This window comes from Taurulus bubalis (genome assembly GCF_910589615.1).
Source record: "Taurulus bubalis genome assembly, chromosome: 3".
Classification (NCBI taxonomy): Eukaryota; Metazoa; Chordata; class Actinopteri; order Perciformes; family Cottidae; genus Taurulus; species Taurulus bubalis.
The window spans coordinates 24,137,861-24,160,976 of NC_136591.1; the positions used below are offsets into that span (position 1 = coordinate 24,137,861).

Sequence of the window (23,116 nt, forward strand, 5' to 3'; positions counted from 1 at the left end):
TCTAAGCCAGACTACAAGAGCTCATCCTCAGATTCTGTCGCACTCCCTGTCTGTCTCTCTGCCTGGCACTGCCATCACAGGCAGTATTTACATGGCACAGTGGGCAGCTCTGTTTATCTCTCTTTCGTGCTCTCCCTCGTCATCTTTCCAAACTCTGTCCTAACCTTCTTTAACTGTCTCCATTTTCTCTCATTTTATCACATTTCATAATTTCATTTCCTCCATGTCTCCTGCTCTCTCTGTTGTGTCCTCCTTCTCTCTTCTTTCTGCTGCCTCAGACACAGAGCAGCAAGTACAGCCAAAGGAATTAGCTGTTAGCATTAGCTGATAGCTATCTACATCTTCACTGCGAAGAAGGCTTTTAGGGGTGACCCCCCCGTCCCCCACCATCTACTGGCACTCACCACTGACCTGCCTCCCCCCACCCACCCACCACTGCAGGGTGGGATGGGCAGGGGCACGGTGAGTTAGCCAGGGGCTTGAGGGTTAGCAACAGGGCAGGCAATGCCAGACAGTAAAGGACGAGAGAAAGGAGGAGGTGGGTGCTCGCGGGGCAAGTGGAAGCTGAGGAAGGGAGGCAGCCGTTCAGCCATCCCGGCACTCTTCACCATCACTGAGGAAGAGGAAGGACAGAGACGGAGAGATGCTTGCAAGAGGAAGACAAGAGGTATGGAAGAAAAGGGTGGAGGGAAACTGACAGGGGTGTTAAGTGGAGAGCAAAATGGATGTGCATGTTTGAGCTTCATAAACTGTGTGTGAGTGAGGGCTTTCATTTCTGGACGGAGAGACGACCAGGGAAAAGACAGGTGTGACCAGTCTCTGTAGTCACAGGACTAGACCTACTGAAAAAAGATTCAAAGTTGTGGAGTGTTAAACAAAAGTCTGTGTGTATTTGTTGGAAGTATGAAAACAACTGTACTGTATGTGCCAAGAGCTTGGTGTGTGTGTGTGTGTGTGTGTGTGTGTGTGTGTGTGTGTGTGTGTGTGTGAGTGTGAGTGTGAGAGAGAGAGACAGCTGACAAGGCAAGATTGGGTCAACACAAGGGCAGCAGGCGAGAGTGAAGGTGCAGTCTACTTCACACATGTGGCTATAATGCATCAGTAAGCAGAGCGGTCAGTCAGCAAGTATACATGTGCAAACTTGTTACTGAGCTTCTCTTTCTGCTTTTGAGATTTAGTTCAGAGCTTCATTTATCTGAGAGCAACATATTTGCTTTATTGTTTGTTTACTTATTCATTCATCCACTTCATACGTTTTCATTCAGTGTTGACAAGACCTGCTGTTGTGGCCTATTTCCAGGGACAGTTGGTTTCCGTAGACTATTTTTGTCTGATTTGGGATTAAGGTCTGAAGAATTAGTTGTGAACTAGAGTAGAAAAAGCTATGGGCAGTGCTTTATGGGTCTTGTAGTATTAGAGACTGAATTTGCACCATGCTGCTGGCCTTAAAACCAATAACGTGGTATACTGTAAAATAGTATGGGTTGCAGAGAAAATAATGTGACGCAATGGAGCGCCTGTTTAGTTTAGTTTAGTACCATTTTATGTGTATTTTCTGCCCATTACTTTGTTCTTTTTAAAAGGGGAAAGGAAAACTTGTATAACAGATTGATTGAGGAAGGGTTTGTTCTTTGGCTTGTGGAGACAGGAGGTTGATCAAATATTAATGTGAATTTAAGATGGAGTTTTTATGATTCACCTTATTCACTTAGCTTCTGTCATACAGTCTTGCAGCTCAAAGCTAAACCTGACTCCATGGAACTAAAGTAGTATAATAAAGTATGAGACAACAGATACGTTGATCGGTTGATTTCCTTTCAGTGTTAGACATGATTCTCATTCTAAGGGTTTTGCAGACAAGCATGTGCATCTCACTTAAACCATAAATAATAGAGAACGGATAAGAGAGGGTTGGGAATGAAGAAATGATTGTGCAGTGAGCTTGATCTCAAAGTAAAGTCGGGTAACGGCTAAGTTGTTTGATACTTGTTTGTATCTTAAAATGACTCATACTGTGAAACTGTCTTCGTTTCAAAGGTACCAAGTCAAACATTTATATATGCCTTCATTCATCAAGGCATGTAAGACAGTTGTGTTGTGTTCAACCTTAGGCGACCTTTACATTTATCAAGAATAGTGCAGCCTTTATTACTCGTTAAAACTTGTCCTTCAGTGTTTAGATGGAGTTTTGATCAACATTGATAGACGTGCGTATTGATTGATTGAGTGCCTTTAGTGATTCATAATCTCTGACATGGTCATCTCACATCAATTTAGATACTAACTCTAAACAAATCAATCAATAACCAGTTTCCTGACAACAATCATAGAATAAGATATTACAAAGTAAAAAGAAAAAACATATTCACATCCTTTTTTGTCAAATACCATAATGAGTAACTCTCGACATACCTCCTGTCATCTGAGCTGAAACCTGTACCTGTCATGTGCAACTAATGCAGTAGCACCCTCCTCTGAAGGCACCTGTTACCCAGGCCTGACTGTCTGTCCTGGGGCTTGAAATGAGGACTCCCCCCTGCCCCCTTTTGGCTGGAGCTTAGCGTTTAGCTTAGCATTAGCAGCGAGCTAATCCTCTCAGGTTGCAGGGTAGGCTGGAGCTACGCAGCATGCTTGCCTGCTAACCACTGGCCCGGATAGCCCAGCATTAATCGCTAGCTCTGACCATTTAATCTGACTGCTAGTGAATGCAGATAGATTGGGGGTGGGGAGCGTCTGCACACGCACACACACTCCAGCACTAAGGGAGGGAGGGGCAGATTAAACAGTCACACTCTCCCTATGTCTCACTCTCTGTCTCTTTTAAACACACACACACACACACACACACACACACACACACACACACACACACACACACACACACACACACACATAAACACGCACACATATGGACAAAAGGATGGGGGTTGGAGAGTCACCACAACCTGTCTTGCTGTCAGTCGGCGCTCAATAACAGTGACACCGACCAAAGCTGACCCCTCTCTCTTTCTCCCTTCCTGCTTTCCCTTTCATTTTGAAAAACAACTTTTGGGTGGTCCCTTTTTTTGGGGGGAGGGATTAGTTCTTTTTGCTTTTTCCTTCGTCCTACTCACTGCACCATGGACTTTGGATCTGAGCTTATCTTCCACTGTGTGAGATGTTTACAGGAAGTGGGAACGTTGCTTCTGGCCCTCCGATTGGACTAGTAGGAGTGGGGGTGCTATAGCTAGGGGTTTAACAGGTCACATCCTGGCATTGGCACCCCTGGAATCATGCACCAACCTCCAGGTAAAGACTTCAAGACAAGAACTTCTGCCTCATTGATAAATCGGCACAGGTTGAACAAGGTGGAGGGCAGGGAATGAACCCATGTACACTACGGTCTGTCAGCAATGGGACAGTGTTGCTTTGGCTCTGTCCTCCAGCAGATTAGATTTGAAATATGACTATGATGTTAGTCATATTGTATATAAGTACAGCTTGATGTTAAGGTGGTTTACATCCACTTGAGGTGAGAGAGATATATTTTTCAGTCCACAACTAAAAGAAGAGGTGCTGGTCCTTTACGGTTAACCTAATATGGATATGAAAAGCCCTTCTTGAAGTAATTTGCAGTACCTCAATAGTGTAAAGCAAAAAGTGGCCAGGGTCTTTGCAGGATGACTGGGAGCTAGCACTATGCTCCAAATAGTAATGCCTTTGGTGCGTTTGCAAAGGCTGTTGAATGGTTTCCTGGTGCATGCAAGCAATTATACTTTCTGCTTTTTGAAGTTTGTTTGTTTAATGACCTCCGCAACAGATGGACGAGGCTGTGAGATGCAGCAGGAGGAAACAAGCTGCACCTGAAATAAGTCCATGGTGATGGTGATGGGAGACAATGGACTATTGTGTTTTAAGTTCAGCTTGACACCCCACACAAAATGCAGCACTTTGTTTTGGTTATAAATACGCCATTTTGATTGTGCGACAACATTTTTCCAATGGGATGTGATGGCAGATGAGTTAGAAGGGTAGACAAATCAGGTTAGGTTCGCGATTCATTTTCAATGTGTAGATTGCATTCAAAGCATTCATCTCTGTAAACTCTCTGTCTCTCATTTGAAAAGGCTTTATGTATTAAAGTTAAAATCCTGTGCTGCCCTCATCTGCAAATTTGGCCTTAGCTGACCTCGTCTGAGAAACAGGATGACCCCAGTTTATAGTTTTCTATATATTTAATTTGGCTCTGTCTGATTAACTATGCAAAGCCACCCCTATAGACTTTTTTTTTTAGGTTCCAAAAGCTGCATTTTCTTCAGTCTAACTCAGGACAGTATATGTAGAGCAAAGCTGAACTGGCTGTAGCGTTAGTGAGATGTCAGAGTGTATTTTAGGTTGACTTGTGTTTTTTGTTATATAATATGTGTTCATGCATATACTCTCAGAACTGGAGATTCATCACCTCAGCACCTTTGACATGCCATCAGTCAACCTCCCTGACATGCTTCATCACAGGAGGTGTGTGCCATATTTGCAAATACTATCAGACAAGAGGACATCTGTCTGCTATTCAAGTTCCACTGGTAAAATATTAGCCACATTTTACCTTGCACACCAGCTGTACTGTATTTATGCTTTGATAAACACCTGTTTTTCATTGCTAGTCCTCTTTCTTAGTCATTTCTAAGCACGGTTTATCTTTATGTATCACGTTACTTCCTTCTGTAGAGATCCTAATTTCCTTTCATCCTTTCCATTTTCATTTGCACCCATGGTAGTGGGTATATTATAGATTATATTAATCAATCATGAATAATTTTAATGTGAGATGTTCTAATAACAGTGTTATATGCTATGAATATACAATTAGTATTAATTGTCAATGGAACACTTTCTGTTTTCTTTCTTTTGACCAGTCGGTGTTGTTGTCGTTCCCTTCTGTGTTTCTGTGCCAGAATTTCTAAGGTAGAGAATTATTTCTTATTAGTATGGTTCAGAGCGTTCCCAGCACTTTTCAGTGAAGTGCTTCAGTTCAAGCTGTTAAATTGAGGGAAGTGATTCTGTTCTTAGCCTGTCACTACTGGCTTACTATGTATAGCGTCCCACTCAGCTTGTCAGGCGGCCTACTTCATCAGCCACTAGAAGTTAACTTGCTCAAAAGGAAAAGAGCTCCTTCATGTATTTTGTTCATGTGACCTCTTTATGGAAGTTGCTTATAATCCTCAGTGTAGTATTTGGCGGCAGGGCATTGTACTCCTCTCAATGAGCTAATCATTTGCTCAAGGAAAATTACTTTAGGGGAAAGAATACATTCATTGACTAGACATTATTGTAACCCAGCCAGGCCCAGCCTTTCCTGTCACAAAAGCCATTATGTAACCAGTTTCAATAGCGCTGCACCAGAGGCAGGGTAGACCTGTTAATACTTGTGTACACACCTCCTTGGATGTCCCATAGACTGCGAAATGCAATACTTCTGCAGCTATGACCTCACATCTTTGTCCAGCACGTCCTTTGTGGTATTCTGCAAAATACCTCAATGAATTGGGGTGGAGACGGCTATGGCCGTTTAGATCTATAACAGTATCTGCAACATGCCACATCAAGCCAACCATGAAGTGTAGCAGTACGTGAAAAACAGTCCACTTTGTCTAATTGCATATAGTTATCACACAGACTAGTCTGGTCATACAGCAATAGAGGCGTTACAAAGCAAAGTGTACTTGAGCTTGTTCAGCAAGGCATCAGGGTCAACCTGTCGCAGTGGATTTGAAACTCGTACTTTGCTCCTCTCTGCCACCAACATAGTTAATTACCCCACTGAACTAACGAGTCACTGAAGTGAAGAGATAAAGAAACCATGGAGAGAAGAGTAAGATTAGTGGGTTTAGCTTGTGCTATTTCAGTGTGGCGTGTGGCCGTTTGTCAGTTGAGTCTGGGTCAGGACACCTGATTTAATTCTAGCTCCAACTTTCTGGGACAGATTGGTGTCTGTGGAGCTGGCAATAATTCTTTTTTGCACACCCATAGTATCTCTGCATAGTGTTAAATTATTTCAGTTAATTAGTTGCCACCTTGAGACTGTTTGTCTTAGGATCCTTGACAGTTTGAGCCCAAATCACAAAGGTGTGCACATGTTGGAAAATTTGGGACAGGCTCATCTGTTTGTGCATATGAGGCCCATGTTAAGCTCTGTATCTGTGTCCAGGAGGCTGACCTGAAAGTGCTGAGTCACCCTGAGCCTGATGGTGTGTGTCATTAATCAATAGCCTAGCTCTGAGCTGAGTGGGAACACTGCAACACACAGGGAACGTTTGGGAGAACAGTTTTGTTCCACCGCATTTTGTTTCCCCGTCAGGCTACACTGCAGATGTTCTCCTGCAAATGTTGCCCAAAACCGAGCTTGAGAGTGCAATAGACATGCACTAGACACATGCAGAGTGTCAATCAATCTTTGCATTCAGTTGTTCCTCACTCACATGCATCATTCACACAGCTATTCTGAGTTTAGATTACACAATACGATGTGTCTGATAACATCCAAGTGAAATGGGTAAAATATAGCGCCATAACCTTTTTATGATCTACATAAACACACAAGAAGTAGAATGTGTTTATATAAATCATAAATAAATGCGTATTTTCTTGTGTGTTTGTTTTCAGAAAAAAATAGCTGCAAAAAGAGGTTTATAAATTATCAAATTCTCTGTATTCTTTCAATAAAAGAGGCCCCCTTAACTACTTCCTATCCACGCTCGACGCCCTTACAAGGACCACACCCATCTTCAAATGTCATGCTCTTGTCTTCATTTTGATCTCAACTACACGCCTGTAGAGTTTTCTGATTGCGTCTAGGGCCGTTGTGACGCTATCACAGTGACTAAATATGTCTGCAGACGGGCAGAAATGTAAACACCTGGCAAAGTACCTGCTTCTGTGATAGTTCCTGCTACAGTTGGTGTCTCTGAGACCACATTTTACCACGATGGGACGGCGCGCGCACTCACACACACACACACACACACAGACAGACTCACAAGTTGAGAACACTACCAAACACACGCTGTCATGGCTGGCAATTAAATTGTTCCCACATTCTTTATTTATTTGTGAGCACGACATAATAATTACAACCTGTTGGTCGTGCACAACTTAAGGCCACGTCGTTCATCCACCTTCTTTAGGCACTTGCCCTTGGTTCCAGATAGCTCTGGATAGAGACTCTTATAAGGCTTAACTTTAGCTTAAGGATGACTTATTAAGACATGTTGACAACACTTGCTTTGCAAGGGATTGTTGTTAGTAAAATTCAATTAACGAGGATGGCTTTGAAAAAACTTCATGGTCACTCCCAGGCTCTGTATGTCTGACATATTTGTGTGGTTAAAAGCTGTTTGCTATGGACACATTGCAGTACCTATCCGTTAATTTTCCCCATAGAGGACTGATGGAGATGCTGCTGAATGTAACACTTATTACAGTTTTGGACGTGATGGATTTACCTAATGTAAAATTATCCTGTTCTCTCTATCTCTATCTCTCTCTCTATCTCTCTCTCTCTGTCTCTTGTTCTCTCTCTTGGTGTCTCTGTCTTGCCAACTCTTTGTTTTTGACATTTGTCTGGTTTGTTTTTCTCTCCAGCTTCTTCCTCCCAGTATATATCGGAGGATGGCAGATCATCTTCAGCCACTCGCCCCGGCTCCTCGGGCTCCGGGCAGATCTACACTCCCACCTTGACCCTTACCCCCGGCCCCACCTCGCCTCACGCCACCACCAGCAACAGCCCCAATAACAATGCTGCCACCAAAACAGGTCAGTCCTACTGGCATACAAATACATATTTCACACACATATGAATAGAGATAATACAGGATCGGTTCTGTCTTTCACCCCAGTTGCACAGTTGTTAAATCTGCTTGTTTAACAGTTGTTTGCGTTACAGACTCGTTGCTCTTCAACAAGATCGACGAGCGACAGAGATTAGCCCGTGAGCGCCGGGGGGAGCGTGAGAAACAGAATGGTGTGTATTCTTCAACTGTGTTTGTTTGCCTGTAGACCGTACATTAGTGTTCAGAAGGCTTTTAATGCATCCCTCACTTTCTTGTTGGTCTTGCCCGCAACATATCCCAGCTGAACTTGGTGGGTGCTGTGGTGAAGGGCCCATTTCTCTGGGTGTTACATAAAGTCCAAACTGAAGCCAGGCACCCCTGTTGCCATGGCGTCAATGTTGCATAATGGGTCAGGCCATGGTACAGGGTTTAGTGAGGCTTGTGTTTTGAATGTGTGTGTTTTTGTGTGTGACATACCACAACAGATGGGTTTGAGGAAGTTTGTGTCTGTGTATGTTTTATATCACTGAAGTGTGTTTGTGTTCATAGTGTTGTACAGTGGTCATACCTCGGGCCCCAGCTGAGGGGCAGAGGGATTTGCTTTGTGTTGAGAGCTAAAGCCTAGTCACATGATCTACAGTTGACCCAACACACTGCTGCTATATAAGCCTGTGTGTGCGTGCATGTGGCCTGTGTGTTTGTACCAGGTTTTTTTTAGCGTGTGAGCAAAAATGAACACACTAATGCATGTGCATCAAATCATTATGAACTGAGTGTGTGTGTTTGTGCGTGCCACAGCTGTCAAGGAGGCCGAGTGGCAGGCGCGTGAGGAGCGAGCCCGGCTGCACTATGAGAGGCAGGTGGAGGAGAGGAGGAGAAGGCTGGATGAGCAGAGAGTCAAGGAGGACAGGAGACGGGTTGCCGTGGAGGAGAAACGACGGCAGAAACTGGAGGAAGACAAGGTCTGACACGCATGGTCCTGTCCACACCTGTGCATCACAATCTGCTACTCTTCACCTGAACACACCTGCATGCACACCTTCTTCAGAAGGGCAACATACTCATTGGCTAATAAATCATATTTTCCAGTGAGCCATTTACACGCTCTATGCGTGTAAATTAATTTCCAGTTTGTACTCACGCACCATAACATAGACTGTGGGGAAACATAGACGCAGTGTGTTGAAGTTTTGATTTGGGTTGATTTCAGAAGTTATTAGAGCTTTAGAATACAAATAAAAGTCAAGGCTGGAGATGAGGTAAGAAGAGCTAAGCTGTCAGTCAAGCAAACACGCTCCAAAACACCCAATACTGTCTCATACTGCTGCTTTCAAATGTTGGGATTTCTTTAGGTGGAGTTTCTTTATAGCCATCCATGTCTATGTATAATGTCATATTAAAGAAGTTGCAAGTTCAGTAGTTAGTGACTCTCTGAGTTCAGGTTCTAATTAGGTTCTTGATTTAATGAGCATTGGGACACTGATGAGTCAAGTGACTATCTAAAACTTGTCCTGATAATTTTATAAACCGGGTGGTTTGGCTTTCATTATGAGTCTAGAGATTGTATCTGCCAGGTACTTGTGCAACTGGTGTGTGCCCTAAACACGCTTCATGCTCGGAGACCCAATATAACACGCCACAAGTGTCCATTTTTCACAGCAGAATTGTTCCAGACGTGCAGCAGTATTCACATGTTAGGGTGTGTGTGTTTGTTTTTTTTAACGCCAATATTGTGGTGTTGTTTTCGTGACTGAAGGCCCGTCATGAGGCGGTGATCCGTCGGACGTTGGAGAGGAGCCAGAGAACCAGACAGAAGCCCAACCGGTGGTCTTGGGGAGGGCCACTGCAGACAAACACTCCCAGCACGCCAGCCGGTACTTTTAACACATCACACTACACGCAGTACCTGCAGAAACTCATAACACTAATAGTATCAGTGCCTTCTGGTTTATTAAATATGTTTTAAATCTCATATCTCCCTGATCTCAGACAGTGTGTCTCTTGTGTAAATATGTCTGCCTGCCTCTGCGTGTCAGTATTGTTCTGCCATGTGTGTATTTGAACTTTGCAGATCCGCTGCCCTCTGTTGTTACTGCTGACTCACACCCTGCTCTGTCTCTCTCTCTCTCTCTCTCTCTCTCTCTCTATCTCACTTCCTCTCACTCCCTTATTCTCAAACTCAACCCCTCTCTCACTTTCTCTCTCTCTCTTACCCTCGCTCTCGGATCTCCCTCTTCCTCCTTTCTACTCTTTGTTTCTCTGCCATTGTCCTTTCCCCTCCTGGTCCAGGTTTTGTCGAGTCGGCTTTCCTCTATCCACTCGACCTTGCTGGACTGGAGCACATGCAGGGTGCTTTCAGTCACTACCGCAGATACGGAGTGACCTCCCAATGTGAATATTAAGTTAACCAGCCAGTGTTAGACCGCTGGCTCTAGCACTGTAACTGTACCGCAGCGTTATAGCACAGGCATTAGTGCTAATGTAGGCCAATGTGAATGGCAGTATTAGTGTTTGTTGTTTTACCTGCATGTAGAGATCCAGTTTTGAACTTGATTTATATCCTAAGACACATTCATTCAAACATATATAGCTCCATTTTTAGATTGCATAAGCCCCATTTAGCACTAATTCATTTTCTAATATTTTCTCCCCTCTAGCAACATGTTTTTAGTTTTTTTAATATCTAACCCGATTTAACCGGAATAGACTTGTGTAACCCTTCAAAGAGAGATTTCTAGCTCCAGCTCTCTCTCTTCTCCCATTCTCTGTCCACCTGTTCAATGTCTCATACATTTGGTTTTATCATGCTTTTCTTTGTTTCTAGATGCTGAAAGGCGGTCAGTTTCCACAATGAATTTATCCAAACACACAGACCCTGTTATTACCAAGCGCCTTTCCTATTCTTCTGCTACACTCCTACACTCACCGGACCGAGGTAATGGAAATGAAAATGATCCTGAACACACAAACACCAATATTATTCATTACAACAGTATCCACTGCCTTTGTCTGTATCTCATAGCAATCATGTTTGTTGTGACTCTTGTGACTATCTAACATCTAATGTTTTATTTAATGAGACTAGGCGGTATGGTGACATTGATACCGACAAAAAACTGAATAAAAAAATGAAAGTAGTTCAACATTTTGGGAAATATACCTTTTCTTGCTGAGAATAAGATGCAAAGATTTGTCCCACTCCCATATTTGTACTGTTAACGGTTATCTTTACATCCTTCGATCCCACTACCTGACGATCTTTAAACATAAGCTTTTGTGCGGCTTTAAAAATATATATATAATGTTGTAATCAGTCCATTTTAGAGGCGCTGATAAATTCATTTTGTTATCTTAGGACAACAAAATCTTTGGGCATCTCTTCTCACTGGTTTTCAGTCTTTAAACTGGGCTAATCTAACACGCTGCTGGCTGCATGTTCATTATCAACGGACAGATATGGGAGTGGCATTGATCAACTAATTCATTTAGTGCTTATTTAACCCTTAGATCTTGTATTCTTTGATATTCATATGATGCTGACAGGCTTACAGATGAGAACAGCCTCCTCCCCTGTCATTAGCAAATCTCAGTCCAAACCCCGCCTACACCAGGGAAAGACCACCCAACACAAAAACACAGGTGTTTTCTGGGAATTTTTTTAAGCTTGGTTCCTCCCTATTATATGTTACACACTGTCGCAAAGCAAAAAGATCATGGGCTGGAAACTGTTGAGGAATTCCAAACAGAAAGCTGTGACTACTCTGTAAAAACAACGCTGATAGCAATATGTGATCATTATAGAAGTCCTACTTTACAGAATGATATGATGAGCAATCTTTACAATACTATCATCAAATAGAATGTATTGTATACGTGCATTTGTTAGCACTTCTCTGTGTTTTATCAGAGGGATCAAGATCCCCCTTCCTTCTCTAGCGTGACCCCTTTCTCTAATCCTCTGTAGGATAATCTTTTTGTTTTTGTGGGAACACTGTACTCTGTTTTTTTTCCCCCGCTGAAAAAATAACACCCAACAATCAGACATGAACATAATTATAGGCGTAAAATTTTACCACATGCCAAGTTTCATGCTGCCAAGAAAATCTCTGCACACTTGAACGGACACCGTTAGAAACATCACGCGCGAAACTCTGAAACCATGCCATCGTTTGAATACAATGAGGTGTAGAGACTTGGGTTCCTCTGCACAGTTTCCAGCCCAGTTGCATCTTTGCTCCTCACCCTGAAACCTGCAACCTTGTACTCTGCTTCATTATCAGGACGAGCAGTGCTGCATGATTTGCTTGATAAACTGTCCTTTGGCTCTTCTAAGTGGCATATCCAGTTATCGTGAAGATTAATTAATTGTGGAATTTTCCACTTCACCCTTATATGCTCCACATTATGCACAATATGCCAACACTCCGACCTAGGTAGCAATGAATGCATGGCATAAACTTAAAATCTTAAAGGCATTTTCTTCAAATACAGACGTATTGTGTCTTTTGTTCTACACTCTTTATTTGACTGCTCTCCTCCCTTTGTTTGCTGTTGGTTTGCGCTTCACTTCAGGCTGTTTGCCTCCCTTCTAAACAAACTGGTGTATGATGCAGGTGTAGATGTAACATATCAGCCTGTGCATGCTCACGACTTCACTTCAGCTTTCACCGACACTGCTGTGCAGTGCGAGGGAATGAACTAAGTAACAAATACCGTAATTGCGCGTAGCTTCTAATATGCTTTGACTGATTGCTGAGGCTAATCAGTGGGCAGTTAATACTTTAAGCTGTTATCAAACCTCATATGTTACGTGTGTGTGCTCAGGCCTGCGTCGTCTCCCATTGACGCCATGGGAGAGCAACGTGGTGAACCGCCTGCAGCAGCCGACGCACTCCTACTTGGCTCGTAGCCGCAGTGCCATGAGTCTGTCTGGAGAGCAAACAGGTAATATACACACATCCCACATGAGAGGCCCCTCCTGGCTCTTATGGTCAGCAGTGAGGGGAATAGAGGACGTTTGAACTCAAAGCTATGAATCGCAGCTGGTAGACGTATTTACGCTCTTTATGTTTTGGCCTCTTGACAGAGCAGTTGCGGATGTTAATCAGATTTGGTGAGACTTAAAGCATTATACCGTCTGAAGCTTCCTACACCAGCCTGTGTCAGGAGCTCCAAGCTCTCACAAACACACACGCACACACAGGTCGACACGAATAAGTCATTCCGGAAGTATTTCCCTATTGATGTACTGTCTCCAGACGGTGTGTGTGTTTGCTTTAGTTTATTTCAAGAAGACACATGCTAAAATATGTCTTAAATAGCGTACATTCATAGTCATTGTGACTCTTGCGTGTATTTCTGTCTGTTTTTATTGTGTTATTTATTTTTCTTAACTTTTTTTGTGTGTGTTTTTGTAGTAATCACTTACACTGACAGACACAACAACTCATCATATTGACTTACACACAGCACACTGTCTTCTTTTGCTTTCCTCTACTCTGCACACTTTTACATATTAAACATTGCCTACAGTGTGTGAAGATGCACTTCTTGTCTGTTGTGTATTTTTCTGCTTGCATACTTGCTTTCATTTTCAAAGTGGAGTTGCTTCCGACTCCGGGACTTTGTAGAGCAGGGGTTTGTTTGCCACACCACTCCTATAGTGTGATAGCACAAAGTGAATGGAACATTTTCTCTCCTGCGTTGTGGTTTTAAAAGTTTTTCTTTTTCTCACACTCTAACCTGGTCTTACTAAATGCTTCTTTTTAAAAGTACAACGGCATATTAGCAGTTGTGCTTCCAGTCCGTAGCACTAACACCTGCTTTCTCTTCTTTTCTGTTTCTACCAATCATCTTCTTTTCATCCCTCTCAATCCTCCCAAACGCCTTCTCTTTATTAATTCCTTTACGCTACTTCCTCTCCTTCTCAATGTCTTGCTCCTTGCTCCTGTTCATCAAACATTTGCTCATCAACCACTCCCACTGCCCTGCTCCATACCTTCCCCGTAACACTCCGAACTCCCGCCTCGTACGTCACCGTAGCCATGCCTGTTTGTCCTCGCTCAGTGTCCTGCCACCCCATGGGCTCCATGTCCTTCAAAGCCATGCAGGCCCAGCCGCTTCCTCACTGCCGCAGCCAGGAGAGGAGCCTCAGCAAGGGGACGGTCTCGTCGTCTACCACGACTGCTCGCAGGAGGACCTCTGGCACCACACAGGTGGGTTATGTCATCAACCGGCACATGCGTTTGACTGAATATAGAGACAATATGAGTTGTGATAAATGTGAGTTGGGACAAAAGCTAGGTGCTTATTTTTCTATGTGATGTATTGATATGACAATCTATTTGAATCTATTTGCTGTAATATTTGTGGTCTTGATGTTGACTTTTTCATAATTATGATGCCCAGATCAGTCGGACACATTGTGTTTGTGCTCCTCACACACCGACAGACACATTACTGAACGCACTGTCCGGTCCATCTGTCTGCTGCTGTGTCACAGCTTCTACCATTACAGTTTTAGGTGGACATAGGTGGTGCCAAGATCCTGCTCATTTTGAATAATGGTTTATTTGATCATGGTTTATTTGATCAAAACAATTGATCATTGTTTCCCTCCATCTCCTGCACCAATAGCAGAAGGACCGTGACAATGTCAGGAAGTCATGGAGCAACCTGTCGCTCCCATTGGTTCCCATTCTCACTTTGCCCCCAAAAAAGCGCTCTTCTTCGCCAGGCAAAAAGAACAGAAAAGGGACAACGCCCTCTCCTGGCAGGTAGGAGAACACAACCATGATATCCTGACAGAATGAGGTACATAAGCAGATTTCTCACAAATTGGAGTTATGGATTACTGGGAGCAGGGTGGGAGAGGGTGTAACAAGGTTTTGGGCGAGTATAAGTAAAGTGTGTTCCATGAAAAACATATTTTGTTCCTTCTCACAGGCCTCCACAAAAGCCAGCAGGGCGCCCCCCAACCCCTAAGCTGCTTAAGTCGCCTGGGTCAGATGACCCTGGAAATCTTCGGCCTTTCAGAGTCACACCAGAGAGCCCCCAACCAATCAGAGCCCCGGACGGTGGGGGTAAAGAGCATGTTCTCGGTCCCCTTCAGCCTCGACCTCAGCCACTGGGTCAGAACAAGACCAGTAGCGAGCAAACGGCACCAGCAGCCAGCGGTCAGTTACCAGCCTTTTCACATCTACATTATCATGCAGCCTGGATTGTTTTTATTTATTCCTCAGTTTATAAGATACACTGGTTCAAATGCTCATGTATGGTGCCTTCTAGAGAGAGTAAGCAGTCCTCCAGCCCACAAGCCCTCAGCAGGAACCACAGATCCAGAGGAGGCAAGTCGTATCCTGGCTGAGAATCGACGCCTGGCCCGCGAGCAGAGAGAGAGAGAGGAAGAGGAGCGAAAGCAACAGGAGGAGCAGAGGAGGTAAGCTGGATGCGCTACTTGTGAACTGTGTGATCCAGAGTGCAAAGAGATGGATAATACTGAAGGCGTATCTGTATCCTTGAATGGGATTCCTCTGTGTTTGTACAGGTTGGCGCAAGAGGAGATGGCTCGCCGCAAGGCCGAGGAGCGAGTAAAGAGAGGGGAGGAGGCTCAGCGTCAGGCGGAGGAGACGAGAAAGAATGAGGAGGAGGAGAGAAAGGTGGAGGAAGAGAGACTTCAGAAAGAGAGAGAGGAGGCAGAGAGACTCCAGAAACAGGTGAGAGAAAGTGTACAAGCGAACTAAAGGCCACACTTTGCAGACGTCTGTTGACCGAACAATGCAATGAAACTCCGTGGGTGTATTTGTTTTTTAGAAAGAGGTGGAAGAGTCTCGGCAGAGAGAAGAGGCGGAGCGAGTGAAGCAGGAGAGAGAGAAACACTTCCAGAAAGAGGAGGCCGAACGCCTGGAGCGAAAAAAGGTGACGCTTGTTTACACACTCACACACACACACACACAGTTGTAACATAATATTCCTTGTGTGCAGTGCATGCATGTAAAACCTTTTTTTAATTTGTATTAACCAGCGTCTGGAGGAGATCATGAAGAGAACAAGACGTTCAGAAACAACAGAAAAGGTAAAGGCAGAACAGAAACAGAAATGTGGTGTCCGACTAACCATGAAGATTTTTTGTGTTCACTCTCTTTTTATTCTGTCCCATCTGTAGAAAGTTGTTCCAAGCAGGAACGGAGATGGCGCTGGTAACTAGATTATTTTTCTATAATCCTACATTTCTTTAATTATTCCGTAAAACTGAATAATAGTTTTTGCAGGGATGTAACTCTCCTGTTGTACATTTAAAATATATCCACTTCAGTTGTTCCCATGATGCTGTTTTAACTGCTAAGTTGGTTTTCTCTCATCCTCAGTGACACCTGCCACTCCTAGCCCATCTGCAGTGACGGCGTCACCAACGCACAACAGCAATGGCAACGGTCGCCAACCTGAGCCCAACAGCACAGCACTGAGTCATTCTGACCAGAGGTAGATTTACAGCAAACATAATATACAATATACAGGTTTTTGTGGTGATAGATTGTCACACGAGGGTAACATTTTCCTCTCCATCTTCTGTTTTCCCAGGGAGAATGGGGAGTTTGAAGAGGTGATTGTACTGCCTTCACATTCCAGGTTGTCTCCTCCTGAGGGAGAAGAGGAGCAGCAGAAGCAGGAGGAGGAGAGAGTTCCTGTCTTAGCCTTTATGGAGAACGGCCTCCTAAAGCCTCTGAGTGGAATAGAGGATATCTCAGCCCAGCAGGGACCAGGTCAATAAACGTCCTCTTTCTGCTTTGCCCCTAATTCTTCTCTGGTATATTCTCTTTTGTATGATTGCAGAAGAAGTATCTCACTGCTGTTACCTTTGGGTGTCATCATCCTTTAAATCTGATAACATTGATACTGCTACACAGCGTTTTGGGAAATCCTCTTCTGTGTCTCTGGAGGGAGCTTGACAAAGTCAGTGAAATTACCCTGATGATGTCAAATTAATTATATATATTTTTTAAATGTTTTATATTTTTGAGCACTAAATAAGTGATTCCTCCTATCATGTCTGGGAATGGTGAGAACAGCTCTACCCTGTTAAGTGGAGGTTCATACAGAAGGATTCAAATCATAATCGAAGAAGAAAATCAGCCACAGCAGTTCCTTTGTACAATCTTTTCTTCATCCGGGTCTATACTTGTGGCACGCATCCAGAGGCACAATAAAACTGCACCCAAGTCTTTTTTTTCGTTTGCTTCTTAGGTGTCAACAGAAAATGTATCGCACATTTCCTGTTTTTTCTCATTGCGGCAGCTTTACTTTTATTTCATTTTTGTGTGTCTTTCTGCTCTTCCTGCAGCCCTTCCTCTTAGCTTCGCACTGACTCCTCATTGTCAGGGCGAAATGGACAGTTAACTTCATTGAGGTGTATTCTTTTTTTCCTTTTTTTTGTGTCCTAGCAGCTGACTGTTTTCTTTGTTGCCCTTGTTTGTTTAGATGTTGCCTGATGCCCTGTTAGACCGAGATGATTCCACACCCAGAGAGACAGGAAGTGAGGTGGCCAGAGAGAGGTATCGCAGAGCTGTTGGATTGATCAAAGGAAGGACTCGCAGAAGCAGTCAGACCCTTCCAGAGGTTTGCTTTCTCAACTTCCCGCGACAGATGAGCCACGCAGCCATTTCCCAAAGATCTCCCCAAAGCATCTTCAGAGAGGAGTTACTTTTCCCTCAACAAACTTTGGGAATAGATCTTCTCTCTCTAACATGATTACACTCCATTACAAAGTTCTGTGTGAAGCCCCAACTACCCCCGATTCTGAAGTGAATGTCTGGAAATCACAGGAAGATTGAACGCCTATTCCATTTTGTGACGTGTGTGTGTGTGTGTGTGTGTGTATGTGCGTGCGTGCGTGTGTGCGCACGCGGATGAGAGACTAATAATGATGTAAACTGAGATCAGCTGTAAAGTCTTCAGCCGTGATACTTGAAGATATTTCTCGTTGCTGTAGAACACACTATAATCAGATTGAGATCGGCAATGTGACGTTTGAACTGGAACTCGCACAACAGGCTCCGAATTACAAGGTTTCATTAATGCGTTTTGCTTTCTTTAACTAGAACCTCATAACTATAAATTTTCAATGTTTCCATTGAAATGTTACAGAAGAAATGGGATAAAGGAATAATGTCGGTGCATGAAGTTGTATTAAGACTACAGGAAAGTGTCGTAATGTAATATATTGTTGCTGTGTCTCCAGTGTTTAAGACTAGAGGTTATTATTGGGGTGAGGCAGGGGCACTGGAGTATTATGGAGTTTAAGTTAAATGACAAAATGAAAATACTGTCAACTGAGAATTAGTGTGTAAACTACTGATTTATTGTTTAGTTTGAATTAATTGTTGTACAGCTGAAATGTGATTATTTGTTTTATTCTCAATACTGTCTTTGTTTAAATTGAGAAAAAAAAAGAATCTGCTTTGACGTTAAATCCGGCCCTTTCCTTTACTTTATTGCCCCTTTACATTTACCCCGTCAGTGCTGCATCCCACGTCCAGACGTCGAACTCGGCCGGTGTTGGAGGAGTCCGCTGTCGCTTAGCTATCTTGTGTTGGGAGGTTGACTTTTGTTTTCATCAAGCAAATACAAAATGGTTCCAAATCATTTGCTGGTGATGTTTAATCTGAAATAATCTGATTCATTTGATCTTTTTGATAAAGGATTCAAGAAGAAATGCTGCTAATGTTGACGTTCCTTTGCCTTACTGCATTAATGAAGTTATGCATTCCCAGCGTGAGCTTTGACATTCTGGCCACGTGCCAGCGGCTTCTGCTGCTTGATTTATGTTTAGGTTCATGAAAACTCATGATGAAAGGTTGTGTCATCATATAAAGGCCGTACTGTCAAAACAACTGGTCCTTTATACAACTTTTCAATAATGAAAGACAAGAGAAGGGGATTAAATTAAAACACTGGAACTGAACCATTATACTTCTGTGATTTTCACTTCCAGTAACGCTGCTCTCTTGGCATTTATTTCTCGAACCTTTGCACTTAGTTTCCTTTTTGTTTAAATCTTGCAGTACCACCAAAAAGGGAGGGAAACTTCTTGATTACGTAGTTTCATTCTGTTCAACTTGGCAACTTGATTTAGGCTGAAAATAAATTGCTTGTAAATAACATTATACATACATATCCTATAAATTATGTTTAAAAGCCAATCTATTTTACTAAGACTGACCACGAGGCTCTGAAAACTAATGCTGCGTTCGTACCAAAAAGCCTTGCGGATTCGCAAGGCTTTGGGTGTGAACACGGCGTAACACACCTTTTACTTCACAAGAGGCTGTGTGATGAGATCTTTGAACCACTGTTGCAGCTGAAATCACTGTACAACTGTTGCAGCTGTACCGTTTGGCAGGTAAATAAAACTTTTTGAATTGATTACCTATTCACAGATGTGGTATTGCAATGATTTTCTCCTCTTTGATCTCAAACACAGAATAGTGGGAAGATAATACAAAAATAATGTACAGTGCACATTGAAAACATTTAATACTTTGTAGATTTATTTTAGCAATAAACCACAACTACCAACAAAGTCTTTTTTTTTTTCAAGTGAGAAAGAGAAAATGAACAGTTTGACTGAGAAAATATGTACATGTAATGAAAAGCAAATGTATAGGAAAAAAAAAAACATGCAAGTCCAGAGACAAAAAAAAAATTTCAAGTGCGTCTCCATTCAATGAAGGAACCCGTTTTTGCATATGTTGATAACTTGTAGTTTTTGTCAAGTTGGTGAAGTTGACCATGCACACAAACCCAAGATGTTGGCCTGTAGTGTGCCAACATCCAACATGTTGTAATGTCCACTTGTGTAACACACAAAGCAGTTCTAGTCTTTTTGCACAACTTTGCGTCACTGGATTGCAGAGAATCAAACTGCGCCAGTTTCACCAGTAGAATGTTTTGGTGAGGAAAGTGGCGGCAGAGTTGAGCCAGCTTCCACTGGAATCTTCCTTCGCTGTGGTGCGGGAAATTGCTCGGTCGACCTCCCTCTCCGGGCTCTCCTCTTCTTCTGGGAGGTAGTCTGGTAGAACCGAGTTTCGCTGCAACTGCAGTCCAGATTGTTGGTTCAGATGGATAAAAACCTGAATAAAACAAGTGGAGAGAAGTTATAGGGAGTAAAATGTGAACTCACTCATGATCCTTGGTTCCTTCTCCTGTGGATAGTCAAACAGCATACTGTCAAAATCTGTGCTTTATGACCACTACTCACCTCTTCTCCTGCCTCATTCTTAACCACCTGCTGAGCTGACAACACCTTAGTGGCGGCAATGGCAGTTCCTAGACTCTGGAAATTAAAAACACCAGGGAAAGAGGTGACAGGAATTAACAGACATCAGCTAAAGATCAGATTAACTGTTTTAGTTCTCCAGATTCCTGCACCACATGTACAACAGTGGATGTGATAATGAAATAATATAAATGTTGACTATAACTACAGGGGTATAAACTGATATTTTAACTGGCCAGTTGCTTCCGAAGCTGAAGCTGATAGCAAACACCTGTCTCTGTGGTTTACCTCAGTGGACAGGTCAGAACGGATGCGGACCGTGCATCTCTTGGTAGCCATCTGGAAGGTGAAGCTGATCACTCCTTTGACCTTTAGAAGAGCCTCCTCACACAATCCTCGTTGGTCCTTGATACAAGAGGGATACTGTTAGTTAACATTAGTAACTTACTGGCAATAATAAGTATAGTTGCTGTCATGCATAGGAGCGTGTGTTTGTTTGTCAGTCAGTCTACTCACCGTGCTGTCCATCCCCTGGATGTGAAGAGTGATAGACTTGGCCTTCTTCTGAGAGGAGTTAATAAAGAACTGGGCTTTCTTCCGAATCTCCCTCTCAGGTATGCGTGGCACAGGTGCACTCAGAATGTCAAACAACTCCTGGGCCAAAGCAGTGATGTCAACAGACAGGCCCTCCCTATATGTAGAAATATTAGATGTAATGTAGCCTGGTTCCAGAACCCTGAATTCCCCCTACATCTTTGGGTATAAAGTGACTGAACACCGTTCACATATTATACGCTTTTAACAATTGGGCCATCCACTGCTGATGGTAAAGTATTAATCTATCAGTGCTATGACATGAAATAGTTAACTTAATGCATATGATTAAAAAAAAAGGAATGTAGTTAAAACCGTAGACAGTTCAAGCATTGGAAATTGCAAGTAGAAAAACATGAGCGCACCATTCGAGCAGCCAACAAAAACATTGCCTCACCTCCCAGCTAGATCCTCCAGGCTCACCATCATGCCCAGTTCATTCTTCATGGTAGAGATGTTGGGGGTCAACTCAGCCAAGTAGCGCAGGGTCTGAGGACAAAAGATGGATTAAAATAGTCAGTACATTTATGACAACGGGTCCACCCAGCGACACATGTTAAAATGTGCCATTGGTGTACGCAGGCGTAAAACACGGCATGGTCCTTTCATGTGAATTCAGCAGGAGGCAATGACAACCACGAACAGCACACGTCCAGCCTCCATCACCCACCTGAACAGTTGCAAGCAGCACGTCCGGGTTCTGGTGATCCAGGAAGAGAACCAGCCCGGGGAGACAACCCTGATCCTGGACTATCACCTCTCGGTTCTGCGGCTCAGAGGCCAGGTCCCGCAGCTGACTCACTACCGACAGTGCATCCATCATCTTCGTTAGCTGAACCGGATCTGAACCTGAGAATGATACCGTCATGTTAGCCGGAATTAAGGTTAACGTTCGGCGCTGTGATGAACGTTGAACTAGCTTAAATCAGGGAGAAAGCAAGTCAACGTCATAACTGTATGATTTTAGATAACGTGACGGCCACTGGTGTGTGTTTAAGCTACGACTATCGAGGTAAGGAGCCCGTTTGTTAACTCTAAAGTAAGTTGCCCTGTCAAGTCACATCACATCACAAGCGTTGACGCTATTGCTAGCTAGCTAGAGAAGCTAACGTTTGCTAAGTTTTAAACGTAGAAGCTGATAAACACAGTTTATTTCAGTTCGTCGCACCATTTGAAAACAAACGTATACGATTTAAACAACAAAGAACAATATAAACGCCCCAAAATTACGACGAATGTGGTGAAATTATGTTTTTTGTGATCTTTACTTACTCAGGAGAAGCAGCAGCTCGTGTACAAAAATACAAATGTGGTGCTCTGTTTTCGTGGCACGCTATTGGTCGAGTCGCCGTTGCCTCAGCTGAACGATTGGCCGCTCCTATTGGTTCTTCAGACCAGCGCTGCGTCGACAGCCAATCAGAGGACTCGATGCTGCTGCAGCTTTATTTGACTTCACGCGCACACTTGCTTCCTGGACGCGTGAGCTGAGAGGAAAAACGCTGCAAGTGCTTGGTGTTTATCTGTAGTTACAGTTTGTAATATTGATTACAATGAAGATGTCGGACAAATGCAGCACGTTTTGACGAGAACGGTCCACAGTAAGTAGACACATACTTCAGCTCACCCCGCATGTTTCGTGGTTCTGGTCGTTTACTTGTGCTGAGCCGTGCAGCTCTTCAGGAGGAAACACTGCGATGCTGTGCGGGGCTGCCTGCGTTGCCATGTGCGGGTTACTCTTTTAAGTCTAAAGCTACAAAATCCACTCTGGGCCGTCTGTTGTTCTGATTCAATGCAATTTTACTGCCAAGTCAGCATTCAACGGCAGACAACCGCCTCCCTCAGCATTAGTTTGTAACCAGGTGACAAATTGACAGTTGCATTAGCTAGTGATGGACAACAGAGGCTCTTGTGATTAAAGTGTTTAATATGACATCCAAAAAGGTTTTTACGTGCATTATCTCTGCCATTCAACCAGTTTGTAAACTGTATATCATAAACGTCTACATTTGTTGTATTTGTATTTGTATTTTGTATAATATAAATTACTGGCTTTTCAAGACCTACGTGTCAAGCAGGCAACATCAATTCATAGGTAACAGTGAAAGTTTATTTATATTGCACCTTTCGACAACAAGGCAATTCTAAGGTTTAAATAAGAAACAGAAATGCATTTAGATATTAAAGAAATAAAATGTAATCTAATTAACACATAGTATATATCCGTCCATTATAATAATAATAAACCGCTGCTATTAATAATAATAAATAATAAACCGCTGCTATTAACGCACACTTATATAGTTTCCTAATTTATGTTGTTTATATGTTGACTATCTTTTACTTTCTTTTTTTTTTAACTGTTTTTACTTTTTTAACTGTTTTTGCACTATGTTTATATGTTTTTTGCACTATGTTTATATGTTGTTTATAGGTTATATGT

General features: G+C 43.0%; 2 protein-coding genes across 2 annotated transcripts; one reads left to right on the forward strand and one right to left on the reverse strand.

The window, feature by feature from the left end:
* Positions 1-504: 504 nt before the first annotated feature.
* Positions 505-18,096, forward strand: map7b (microtubule-associated protein 7b; the record flags this gene model as incomplete). The annotated part of the gene is made up of 20 exons (XM_079216067.1): positions 505-667; positions 7,621-7,791; positions 7,922-7,999; positions 8,607-8,770; positions 9,565-9,682; positions 10,098-10,199; positions 10,633-10,743; positions 11,352-11,447; positions 12,633-12,752; positions 13,851-14,023; positions 14,445-14,584; positions 14,754-14,983; positions 15,096-15,246; positions 15,355-15,523; positions 15,621-15,725; positions 15,832-15,882; positions 15,973-16,006; positions 16,175-16,289; positions 16,389-16,570; positions 17,286-18,096. The coding sequence occupies 20 exons, from the start codon at positions 505-507 to the stop codon at positions 17,294-17,296; spliced, it is 2,484 nt and encodes an 827-aa protein (XP_079072193.1). The 3' UTR covers positions 17,297-18,096.
* Positions 18,097-19,381: 1,285 nt separating this feature from the next.
* armc1l (armadillo repeat containing 1, like) lies at positions 19,382-21,499 on the reverse strand (the record flags this gene model as incomplete). The annotated part of the gene is made up of 6 exons (XM_079215413.1): positions 19,382-19,936; positions 20,065-20,139; positions 20,371-20,487; positions 20,599-20,773; positions 21,074-21,165; positions 21,347-21,499. The coding sequence occupies 6 exons, from the start codon at positions 21,497-21,499 to the stop codon at positions 19,739-19,741; spliced, it is 810 nt and encodes a 269-aa protein (XP_079071539.1). The 3' UTR covers positions 19,382-19,738.
* Between the last annotated feature and the right edge of the window lie 1,617 nt (positions 21,500-23,116).